Below are 13445 nucleotides of genomic sequence, written 5' to 3'. Positions count from 1 at the left end.
CAATTTTAGAAGGTATAGGCAGGACTTAGAAGGTATAGGAAGGATTGTACCAGAGGTTTAAAACAGTTATAACAATCGTTTAGGCCAGAAATGGACGTGGTTTTAGGGACTGGGATAATTGTAGTAGTTTTAACACAAACCGGAACAATACCTTGGGTAAGTGATAGATTAAAAATAATCCTGAGGATACCTGATAATTGATCAGCACACACACGTAAAAACTTGCCTAGAATACAGTCAGGACCGGCAGCTTTCCTAGAACTAGTTTTCTGCAGCCAAGACCTGACGTCAGCCTCAGCCAGGTTCCAGGAATCAACTGATGCAAGATCACTTATCGGCATAGCTTGGGTGTTATCCGCAACCTCAAACCTAGCATAAAAATTATTAAATTCATCAGCCGAATTTTGGTGGTCCCTGCCTTGGGACCACCCAAATTTGAAGCTTTAGAATCGGTTAGATGCTTAATCCCCTTCCACAAGGACCTAGAATCACCAGATTCATTAAAGTGACACTCTATCCTATCAGAATAGGCCAGTTGAATACCCTTCCTCAGATCAGACCAGGCAATGGTATACGCTAAACAATCCTTAGATTTGAAGGCAATGTCTCTAGCTCTCAACAGAGAATGTACATCGCCATTCATCCAAGGTTTGTCATTGGGGAAAACAACATATAGCCTTTCTGTATGTCACACTTTCTATACAGCAATTCAGATACAGTACTAACATTGAGGCCAACAGATCCACATTAATATCAGAACCCACCCTGGCCTGCTCTAAAAACAAATCCCACTCGTTGCAGTCTAAGCAGCCCTGCAGTTCCAATAAGGCCCCCTCAGGCCAAACGGTAATATTCTTACTAACCGGACCAGATCGCCTAATCAGAGAAAAAATATTTATGCACCAAAAAGAGGGATACATGATCAGACTGCCCTATATGAGGACACAAAAGGGTTTTATAAGCGTTTTTAGTATTGGTATAAACATGGTCCAGTGTATTAGAACCACGCGTTGGTAGATCCACATTCTGAATGAATTTTGGAAGAACCAACTTCAAATTAGCCTGATTAAAATCTCCGGCAACAATAAAAACACAATCCAGATATGCAGACAGTTGTTTCGTGAAAGAATTAAAAAAATATCCAAAGCTATAGTGACATTAGCCTGAGGAAGGATATAAACTGTGTGATACTTGGGATTAATTAGCTCGGTAGACTGGGGTCAGTGGTGCAGTAAGTAGGTGCAGAATTAGAGTCCACATGTAGCATTCCAGTTAAATAAACATAAGTGATGCTTTACTTCCAGCATGTGAAATCAGGAAACAGAAAAATAAACAAACCTAGCCCTTGTTTAGGGTACTAGCTCACTTCTTGAACCCTCTCTATAGAAGCAGCTAATCTGCATGAAAGTCTCTCAAAGTCTCTGAGATTTGTGGTCTTTCCTGCCACATGCAGGACTGGACACTGGCCTCCTGGCCTGGTATAGCTTTCTCAGCTTGTTGGCTGCCGCCTCTCACAAGTACAGTGTCAGAGGTATATGGATCTGCCTTCTTCCTTGCAGGTATGATCCTGACCACCTAGTCTGCTTCACTCACACTGCAGCCCCACCTGGACTGTCTGGCTGTGTCCACCAGCAGCCTCACCTAGGCTCTGGTCATACAGCAGCCATTATACATCTTCCCATAATGCTTTTCTAGTCTGTGTGGGTGGATCTCCCTTGCCCCACACAGAATCTGCTGCTCACCAGTGCCACCTCTGGTGATACTGCCACATATCCCCCTCCCCAGCTTGAAACCCCTGGGTTCAGCTACATGGGACGAGGCAGTCTCATGACAATGTCCCTCTTCAATCTCCTCATGAGGAAAATCCACCGCATTCACGGTCATACAAACTCTTGCGATCTCTGGGGGTCTCATCCTCCAGATTGCAGAATTTATTTTCCTCCTAACTTTTTTCCCTCACTTTGTGGTACTTCTTGCTTTCTATATGAAGCACTTGAGATTCATTCTTGAGCATGTCAAGCTTTAAGGATTTCAGGCACATTTTCCCATAGTGCCCTACTTCCTCATAGACAAATTCAGCAGAATTGCAAGTTCCATCCTGCTTGCATGAAGGCATTGTTTCACACACCTGAGTATTATTCTTCACAAGACTCTCAGAATTAACCTTCTTTAAGCACTGCAAAACTGTGATTGCATCACATTCACATCACTCTGAATCCACGGCAGCGAGAGAGTCTCATCCTTTGAAGCCATCACTATCTCTGTAGACTTCTGTACATGCTGTACCTTTGCTTGACAGGTCATGCGATCACCATCTGTATACGTCAGTTCTTTATCCTCAAGTTCAGACACGGTTTTGCCATCTGGACCAGTGTCTCTTTGGGAGGACTTCACACCCTCAGCTATCAGTGTAAGCTGGAAGTCACTGCAAGGACTCTCATCCACTTCTCCAAGACAGACTTTTAGGGAATTTCCCAACTTTGACACAACTATTTCAGATGCTGCCACTTTTAATACACAATGCAACTCCAGTTATTTGGTATTCCTCTCCGCTTGGAAGCTTTGCAACTGGTCCTGTGTACTTAGCAGACACTTTTCAAGGTTCTTTTTCTGTTCTTGCAACTTCCAAGCCCTGCCATGTGCAAGATTAAGCTCTCTCCAAAGATTCACTTTGCTTTGCAGCTTTATGCAAACTTTCCTCCAGGAATTCATTTCTTTCCGTCAGACATTCTGAAACTGCTTTAGCTGCAAGTAAATTGTAATGGAGAGTTTGTACTTGCTCCTTACAGCTGACTTTAATGGAGCATACACACGGTCAGATTTTTCTTCAGATCTGAACGATATCGATTTAAAAAATCATTCAATCGTTCATATCTGAAAGAAAATCTGACATATCTGTCAGATGAACGATGCACGTTCCCGATGGTCAGATAAAGATATCGGACATCTGATGTGTTTGTAGTCAGACTTGGACGATTCCATTCATTTTAATGCTGTCAAAAATCGTTCAAATCTTTGGTAAAATCGTTCAAATCGTTCATCTGACAGATCTGACAACTCTGACCGTGTGTATGCTCCATTCGACGGACCATCCCCATCTCTTTTCCTTCACGGTCAGTTTCCCCTTGAGCGCGTGTCTGCAGCATCTGGAGATACTTCTTTTACTTCACAGAACTCTTCAGCCAGAGAACTTTTCTCCAATTCACAATCTTTAAGTTTCACTTGTGTGGACACAATTCAAGAGTCTTTTCCTTTTAACACCAGAGTCAGATCCGCCACTTTCACTTCTGCGCGCTCTGCATCACTCTGATATCTCTGACACCTCCTTTCAATTCTTCCACTTCCTGCTGAAGTACCACGCACTTTTGCTGTAATTCCACAACATCCTGCTCCAATGTGTCATTCTTTGCTAGGAGCACATCATTCTCATACTTTGTAACACACTGGAACATTTTAACTTCCTCAAGGCGTTCAGACATAGCTGCCAATTTAAGGTCTGTCTCTTTAAGAACTTCACGTTTTTTTATTTCTTGCTTCTCAAATGCCATTTTCAAAGTGGACAATTCACTCCGAAATTTCTTTTCAGCTTGTTCATGAACATTTCTCTCATCAGCTAATTGCTCCATTAAGTCATCAACCTTCCCAGCAAAATATGCATTTCCTTCATTCAAAACTTTATGCATATTGTCAAATTCTTCCAGGCTCATATAGTCCTTTCTGGACGGACCTTGCACCATACCCTGACCACTTTCTTTTTGGGCCTTGAGCTTTGCCCACTGCTGCTTGCTGGCTTGTTGCGGAGCTGCTGTAGCCATCCGCAAGGCCTTCACCATGTCATCCATGTTGTCTGGTGATTTAGAAGTGAGGCAGGGTTCGGCTTGAATAGATGTCAGCACCATGAAGAGCCTAGAACCACAGTCTTTTCTCCCCAAAATAAATTGGGTGTCTGTCCCTTTAAATTTTAAAGACTTTTAGCACAGTTTTTCTTTCACATGTACAACACTTGACTTTCAATTGTATTTACAGCACAATATAACGCAGCACCTGCTTTCACTTCTGTGGAACTACAATGTCCAGCAATCAACATAGCACTTGCTCTTTTCTTTGCAAAAGAATTGTCCAGGCCACATAATTAGACACACCTTGTCTTAATGAGCTTGATTTCAACAGAATAAACCACACAACTTCTTTTAACCTTTTAAAATACTGAAGAAAGTGCACAACTTTTAGCAAACTTTGTAACACGGTTTTCAGACATGCATACAACTTTTCCATGAAATACTTTGCAGGTGCAGTGAGTCTCCTTTTGGCTTTCTAGAAGCGTCCAATTATGCAGTGCAATAAGCATCCATATTTCCATTTGTATTCCACATTTTCTGCAGCATAGATCTTTTTGCGTAGAATCTGTGTGCCTGCATTCTCCACCACATGTGATACTTGGGATTAATTAGCTTGGTAGACTGGGGTCAGTGGTGCAGTGAGTAAGTGCAGAATTAGAGTCCACATGTAGCATTCCAGTTAAATAAACATAAGTGCTGCTTTACTTCCAGCATGTGAAATCAGGAAACGGAAAAATAAACAAACCTAGCCCTTGTTTAGGGCAATAGCTCACTTCTTGAACCCTCTCGAGAGAAGCAACTAATCTGCATGAAAGTCTCTCACAGTCTCTGAGATTTGTGGTCCTTCCTGCCACATGCAGGACTGGACCCTGGCCTTCTGGCCTGGTATAGCTTTCTCAGCTTGTTGGTTGCCGCCTCTCACAAGGACAGTGTCAGAGGTATATGGATCTGCCTTCCTCCTTGCAGGTATGATCCTGACCACCTAGTCTGCTTCACTCACACTGCAGCTCCACCTGGACTGTCTGACTGTGTCCACCAGCAGCCTCACCTGGGCTCTGGTCATACGGCAGCCATTATACATCTGCCCACACAGACTAGAAAAGCATTGTGGGAAGATCTCTCCTGCCCCACAGAATCTGCTGCTCACCAGTGCCACCTCTGGTGATACTGCCACAACTGCTACTAACATAACCACAGAAAATTCCTGGGGCAAATAAAATGGCCTGCATCTAAGTAGCATAAACTCATCAGCTATACACTGTGACTCAATTATAATAGCATCTGTGCCCCATTTATCATGGACATAAAACACAAAGTCCACCACCTCTTTTCTTTCCGGACTCTAGAGTTCTATCTGCCCGGAACAGAGTTCTTTCTGGTAACTGGAAGGGGTAATCCGGATCATTGTCACTTAACCAGGACTCTGTCAATATTAGTAAAGAGCAATTTTTAAGAGACTGATTGTAGTCCAATCTAAAACTAATCTCATCCATTTTATTAGGAAGAGATCTGACATTAGCCAAAAATAAACTAGGGAGAGAGGGATTAAAAGGATGAGACCCGAGTCTCAACTGAATGCCAGCTCTCATACCCCTCTTTTGCCTCTTCTGCCTGCGAGGATGTCTCTGGTACAATCCCTGGTTCCACTGCTAATATTGACTCCACCGCCGACCACCTCGACCTGTTGCTGTTCCAATGTCTCCAGCTCTGCCCCTCCTGGCTGCACGAATGGCTACTGCCTGTCTCTCCGGCATCAGCAGCAGCGGCATTGACACCAGCATCTCCAGTAACAGCTCCACCAGACCTCCCCGGAGCCAATCACCTGCTGTGGAGACCTGTGTAGTAACCCCTGCACTGGCAGCGTCATCAAGCCAGGACAAGGAGAGGAAGGACACGCAGACACCGCACCAGCGTCCATGGACCCCGGACCTCCCAACTCTAGCAAAGCCAGTCGAGGGTAACAAATGTGACCAGAGCCTCCCTGAAGACACGCCAGGAGCAAACGAAAAAGCAGCAACAGCAGCCGACAACCTCCCCGAGCCCCGACTGTGAGTACAGCAGCCGCAGCATACAGACCCGCCACCATTCTCTGAAACACGCCGCCATTCTCTGAATCCTGACAAAGTGGCAAGGTCCTCCAATCTCCAGACCCAAAACCTCCATGGTTCCACCTCCCCCTTGCGTCCGATGACCAGTCAATGACCAAGCTCTACAGTCTTTATGAATTGGACAAGCTTTGCCTAATACTGGACAACAATGTCTCCTTTCATGGTCTGAATAGCCCAACATGTCCAATAACTTTATATATCAAAATTTTCAGCCAGGACAAGGCAGAAGTCTCTTGCGTTTCCCCTGGTCTATTGCTTTTACATTAAAGGATTTTTCCCATGCCTTCTCTGGTAAAGACTAGTCTTTGATTTTCATGGAGTGCTCATAACTAGAAGTTTTACCCGATTCACCATACTACTTGTCCAATTCCTCCTCTAGCGACCACTACTGTATTGGACTCAGGCCCTGATTCAGAGCCGGACGCTCTGACAGAGCGCTCGCTCTGAATCAGGGCCGTCCCTCGTTTTTGGAGCGGCCTCCAAACAGCTATAGCGAGCGGCCAAAATGTTCACGATGGTCAAGACCATCGCGACCATCGGGCTTGCGACTAGACCCTTGCGGTAGGGTCTCGCTGCCGCAAGCCCTGGAGTGCTTTTGGCTCTATCAGAGGCAAAAGCACTCCTACTGACATCACTAGTGATGTCAGTGGGGCCGGCCCCACTCGGTAGGCGTTCCCATGGGAACGCCTCTGTCTGGGCAGCCACGCCCCGGCACGCCCACCAAAGGGGGCGCGCTGTCAATCATCATAGACAGCACGCCCCCTTTACGACGGCTTGGCCGTCGTTATTCGGGTCTTGCGCATGCGCAGGCGGGAGCCGACTCAGTCGTGCGCATGCGCACTTGGGCAACTTCGACCCGCTTGCGAGCACTCAGCGCTCGCAAGCGGGTCTGAATCAGGCCCTCAGTTAGGTCTGGTACAGGCACTGGTGGGTAAATAGAGAGCAAGCATTGTGGACAATGGGCACTGAATACTATAATGGGGCCAGTTTAGGATGTCTTTTAACTGCTTTTAAAACCAATTTTCTACCCTGGCCAATGGGAGTTATTTTAAACATTATGTTTAATTATAGATACAACATGCACCAAAATAGTAATCAACAGTTTAGCCACATGGCAACTACATAATTAGAATAAATTTAAGGGCTGTGGCTGGCCCATTATTAACCTAAGGAGAAAGGGGTTCGGAAGGGGGCATGACCTATATCCTGCATCAGTTTGGGGCAGTAACAAAGATAACAAAAATACCATATTCTGGTATACAGATAATATGAAAAAAAAAAAAAAAAAAATTGTTTTAATCAGAAATTACATGTTCTCAGTATTGTTTTCAGAGTCTTTTCTAGGTCTCAGCGCTCAATGAGCACGTCTTCAACTTGGGAAAACCAGCAACTTTTCTTTTATTCCTTTCTTCCCAAACTCTGTTCAAAAGTGACTAAATAATAATAAAAAAAAAAATTCTAGTACTAATACAGGTTGCTTCTATAAGAAGTGATCTCCTGCATTATTCATATCAGCAGAACAACAAACGGCTGTAACAACATCACAGGCTGCCGCCTCATGTATCTAGTATTAACCCTTGGATTGTAATTTCTGGGCTGAGCACTTTTGTTTTTTAAACAGAAAAGACATTTTCAAGTATACTTATATCCTCCATTAGATATAGCTTCAAATGTTATATAAATTGCAGCCTAACACAGAAAAATCACATAATCTAGCAAACAGAAAGCATGAAATTATCCTTTACAGAGCTCTGTATAAGCCAGACTTCATTTAATAATAGTTTCCTTATAAACATTTTGTTAAAAATAATTACAAACACAAGTTCAACAATATTTTTAACAGAACACACAAACCTCAAAGAGCATGTTAAACAATTTCAATGATTCACAGTTTATATATAAATTAAGGTAGGTTGTCAAGTCTTTAAATATCTTTATGTAACAAATCCATTTACACCATAAGGCCCCGTGGTCTTCAACATTAAGACGATAAACTTAGTATAATGAAAAAAAAATAAGTGATAGGCTTGATATATAGATTCCCTTATTTGATTAGTGAACGCAAGTTACAGAACAGCATATGTTATACAGAGCTGGAAGCTGCAGGTAACCATATTGCTTGATTTGTCCCTCGCACTGTGTAATACCATGCTGGAATGTGCCTGTAAAAGGGAAGGGACCATGTAATATGTTTTATTAGAGAACCATCAACCACTGCAAACAAACAAAATTGATCTTAAAGTATTTTGACAAGGAAATATGGAACCTATAGAATGTACGAGACAAGGGTTTTATTTCAGATTATATATACTAATTATACAAATGAAGTAATTAGGATAACAACACATTAATAATGTATATTGATTTATGTAATCAAGTTTTAGGCTGTTACCATTACTTTTTTTTCTGAAATTCATGTGCGGTGGTTTCTGCAATACTGTGAAATCAATCTTGTTCTAGGTATATACAGTGAATGTAAATAGAACCAAATCTAAAGAGCATAAACAGTTTACAAATACAAAGTAACATTTACAATTCATATGAAAACCATTCCAAGACAAAATTAGAATTCAGAGAATACCAGCAACTGCAAAGCTAATGTTATAGTGCAAGTGGGACAAGCAACATTTACCATTTCCACCATGCCAGATACTGCCCATGTGGATTGTACATATTGCATTTTATTATGTGTAGCAGTTTACTTATACGCTGTTACTTATGTGTGTAACCATGTCATATCTCCTTTTGCACTTTTCAAAGCTCTAAGAAAAACAGTGTTAAATGCAACTAATAAAGATAATAAAATGCACTTTTAAACAAGTACTGTATATATAATCCAATAGTAGTAAAAAAAAACAAAAAAAAAAACTGGATGCGAAAATGAAAATGCTAACGAATAGGAAACTAGTTGAACACATTTAGCTTATAACCATAATCCATCCAATTTTTGTCATTTCAAGGAAAGTTTACATAATTAAAAAATAAAAACTAATTTTCTGGCAACATGTATTCGGGCACATGCTCATATGAGTTAGGAATGTTTTATTCAGTGATCCACTTAATGAAATAGAGAGGTCATTTTTTTATTCAATTAAGGCTGGACAAAGTGCTTCTCATCAATAAAATGAATATGCTTCTCAGTAGTTAAAAAATTAAGTGCACACACATACATACTAATTATATATATATATATATATATATATATATATATATATATACACACACACACACACACACACACACACACACACACACACACACACACACACACACACACACACACACACACACACACACACACACACACACACACACACACACACACACACACACACACACACACACACACACACACACACACCTGCTTTCCAGAAATTAGTATTGCCAGAAGGAATCAGCAGAACAGTAATAATCTTGTATTTGTGGCCAATTAACTCACCAATCCTAGTTCCTAAAATTGTAATGGTCAGTTTAAGATTTAAAATGTACAAAATAAATCACAAAAAAAGTGTACAGCTTTATTATCAGAGAATGGCAATTATCCGTTATTCTGGTGAGCAGATGAAGTAGACTAAACTGAGAAAGTGGATGGAATGTAGGTCTCCTCTAGAGACACAACTGCTGCCTACTTATCTGCATTATAATCATTTCCGGTGATTAATGCTACCCTTTTTCGGTGACATAATGCGTTATAATAGATTAAGGACACCATTACAAAAAGGAAATGGGTTGATTAGAGATGTCAGCTCATCACATACATCCACAGGATCATCACAAAATTAAGGAAGGAGAAAAATAATAAAACAACCTTTTCAGAAACCTTGAAATATCACAATGGCAGAACATAACCAAGAGATTCCAAGCAGATTAACCATGATTATAAAACATACTTTGAATGTTTTTGTTTTATTAGCCAAAAAGGTCTTTTAAATCATTGCTAGCTGAACTGCTACTTTTCATTGTGTTTGCTGGCTGTGCAAAGCTTTGTGGGTTGAAAAACGGGTTGGACTCAGCACCAAAACCTGTTGGTCCCATTATGCCGGTCTGTGTTACTGTGCTGCTCATGGTCTGAGAAGCTTGTGGTGGTACAAATTGGTTGAGCCAGGGGTTCGGTTTCTGCTGGGTCATCTGGTTCATACTCACTTTGGGTTTTTGTGGACCAAACAGACTGTCCAAAGATGACAAGTTAGTGGTGGGTTTGCTGAATGAGTTCTGCTGCAGCATGCCTTGAGGACTGCTAAGTGTGTTAAAGTTCTGCAAGTTAGCAGGGGTTGACATAGCAGTCAATTGGTTCATTCCCATGGGGACTGTACCACTAAAGTAGTTTTGATTGGGACTTACAGTCCCCAAGCTAAACCCAGAAGACTGGAACCCTGTGTTTGAGTTAAGTCCATTTTGTACGTTTCTGTTTAAGCTCATGTTGTCAACTGGTGCTGGGAATCCAATACTTCCAGGCATGCTAGTGCCACTGCCATGAGAAAAGGCACCCACAGCAGGTTTAGCATTGATGCCTGAAAGACTGTTCAAAGGTGACCTGTTTTCCATCAGTGTCTTTGTCAAATCCTTTGTCTGGAAAATTGAGAAAACCACATGAAATCAATGTTATATCTTCTACACTCCTCTCATGAATGTATCATTAAATCTATAATGCATGTGGACTTCATCCATGTCCTAAAAGTCTAAAATGTCAACAATAATATAGTCATCATCATCATTTAAAAACCACTGCAAAACGTCATTTCTAAGACATATCCTAGTTAGAGGAACTTTTTTTTTTTTCTCTGAAAAATCTGTTTATGGATGTTGTTCCAAATACACAGTGTACAAAATTATGTATAAAGTACAACATAAGTGGAATAAGAGCTAATAGAACACGGTCAACCATAAAAGAAACTGGAAAACAGTCCAAAATAGAGAAAGTGACAAACAAAATGAGAGGTATGGGAAAGTAAGTAGCCAAAATGATGGTTGGATATTTCGCCACATTCGCCTGAATGTATCAGAAATCTTATTGGTGACCTAAAACTGAAAAGTAGGTATAGGCAGGGGGTTACAGACATGGAATAGGAAAAGGGCAGGGAGTGGAGATATAGAATGAGAGGGGGGGGAAAGAGGGACAGGGACCAGTTGGTGTGTATTGCCAGTCAAAATATCTGGAACATGTGGTTATAGAGCTATATTGTGTTTAATGGAGGTTCGGCCTCATAGTGAGCCGTCTGTGGGAGTCCAAACCTTAATGAGGTGGCCTGGGGTGTCACACAACACAGAGGTGATCCTTTCCATTCTGTAGATGGGCCAGATCACTTTAATTATACCTGAGAGGGAGGGAGGGAGGGAGGGAGGGAGGGAGGGGAGGGTGATTTCCATTTGGAAGCAATATGGCATTTAGCCACATTCAGAATATGTTTCATTAATTTCTGAAGTGGTTGTGGAGTGAGCTCGGATACCAAGGAATGTAGAGGAGAATTTGGCAGTAGAATACCAGTAATAGACTTTATCAAGTCGTGTTTCCGTCAGAAGGGTTGAATGTGAGGTCAGGACCACCAGATGTGCAACAGGGCTCCATGCTGGCCACATTAGCACCAGCATAATGTGAGGAAGTAGGATAAATCGAGTGTACAAAGTGAAAGTAAAGTTTGTAACAGTTTTCGATTACACGTACAGAGATAGATCTCTTTGCGACCTTCAGCATAATTTCAGACCACACCTTAGGTCAGAGTCTCACCCATGTCTCGCTCCCAGGCCAGCTCATGGGCTTCTTTTTGAGGTTGGTTGTGGGAGAGTAACAGCTGATATATAGTTGCAATAAGACCCTTAGTGGTCTGTGAGCGCCTACATAAAGATTCAGCAGCGAGGACCGTTTTATTACAGTCTCTCTAAAGCCATAGGAATCCAATGGCTTAACTACCATGGTCATAAAAGTCACACGTATCACTGATCCTATTAAATGATGGGAGGAAGCTCCATCGCCACTAGACCTATACTGACTCCCTATGGTATTACGATGCCATAAGCAATGCCAGCTGGTTACTGACCCAGGAGTCTCTGAGCACAGCTTTAATAAGTATATTATGGGCCAGTGCCTCATTGAGCAGAAAGAGGATGGCATTAACAATACAAAATATTCCAGAGCTATAGTTGACATTATGAAAACCCCAGATCAGTCCAAGAGGCTCCTTACGAACCTATATGGAAGGTAAATGGGAGGTAGAGGCTAGGTAGCTGAAGAGGGCCAAGGATCAAGCTTTGCACTGTAACCTATTTACCAACAAATATGCCTCAAGTAGTACCTAGTTCCTTTCATTTTTTTATAATCACAATGGGACTCATGTATAGTTGAACATACGCCTGTTTGCAAAGCTCATCTTGTATGTTTTCACACTGTGCATGGAACTGTGCATATGCCACTACAGGTGATGGCAGAGGTAGTGCATCTACACTAAAGACTGACAAGGTATGACTAGGCTGTAAAGATGCATTCTCAAATACAGTAGGTATAATTCAGTGAGAACTGATGATTAGCAGATAGGGGACGGTGTACTCTGCATATGGATAAATACACAAATTTTTTCCTGTGCAAATCACATACGCCTCAGTTCTATCCAACTCTGTATTAGACACAATGCATTTAAAAACCTTAATAAGCACATTTACCCAATTTTGCGCCAATCATTTAGCAAGTGATGTTTCTAGAAAAGGTGTGCATATGGAATAGCTTACCTAGTCTGTACTGCTTTCTAGATCATTATAAACTGATATCATATACTCAATGCAATTATACTATTTTTACTTTTTCATTCCTCCTCGAAGGAATAGTCTAAAAGGTTTGTTTACTTGTTTAGAGAATAAGAAGAAGAATATGTGCACATAAAGGTGTTCAGCCTAGCATCAACCTTTACCTGTTTCACAGGTGCTGCAGGTGTCACGGTGCTCGGTGTCAGCTGCCCCTGGCTTTTCATCTTCTGTACTTGTTCCTGTTCCTTTGCTAATTTTTGCTTCTCTTCAAGTGTAAGTGATATCTTTTAAAACAAAGTAATTGAATGTAACATATAACAGCAATAACATTATAGTTGGCACTGCGTGAAATTTAAATCCAATAGGATACACTTTAGAACACACCTCATTGTTAACTGTAGAGAATCATACATACGTAAGGATTACTCTTAGCATTACATTTTATGGAGAAAAGAGAAATAACAAAAGTCAAATATTTTCTAAAATTATAAATTTTTCTAGAAATGTATTTAGAGTTCAAACACAGCACTATGAACCATTATCGAGTGGTTTATGGAAAATTTACAACTCAGACTTATAAATGTTTAGACCTTTAAGAATATTTTTACTTTAATTAGATGTACTGAAATATTACTCTCGTCTGCTACGCCATTATATAAAACCGCATATAAAATATTACTTCAGCGGCAGCTACAGCATGTAAAAAGTTTACAATCACCAGTTGTATTATATTAGTAACAGTTACAGTATAGACCACACTATG

The 13445-nt window shown here is 41.2% G+C and overlaps 1 protein-coding gene across 1 annotated transcript in view; it reads right to left on the bottom strand.

Annotated features, from left to right (window-relative positions):
* Positions 1-9282: 9282 nt before the first annotated feature.
* The window catches only part of SCYL2 (SCY1 like pseudokinase 2), an 83154-nt gene continuing 78991 nt past the window's right edge, over positions 9283-13445 (bottom strand). The window contains exons 17-18 of the mRNA XM_088465545.1: positions 12847-12966; positions 9283-10516 (exon numbers count right to left, since the gene is read on the bottom strand). Coding sequence (XP_088321671.1) covers positions 9857-10516; positions 12847-12966 — 780 coding nt within the window. The 3' untranslated portion in view covers positions 9283-9856. The remainder of the gene's footprint in view (positions 10517-12846; positions 12967-13445) is intronic.

Source organism: Taudactylus pleione, unplaced genomic scaffold, assembly GCF_031769625.1.
Source record: "Taudactylus pleione unplaced genomic scaffold, aTauple2 ptg001990l, whole genome shotgun sequence".
Taxonomy (NCBI): domain Eukaryota; kingdom Metazoa; phylum Chordata; class Amphibia; order Anura; family Myobatrachidae; genus Taudactylus; species Taudactylus pleione.
This window is presented reverse-complemented; position numbering and strand designations above follow the sequence as displayed.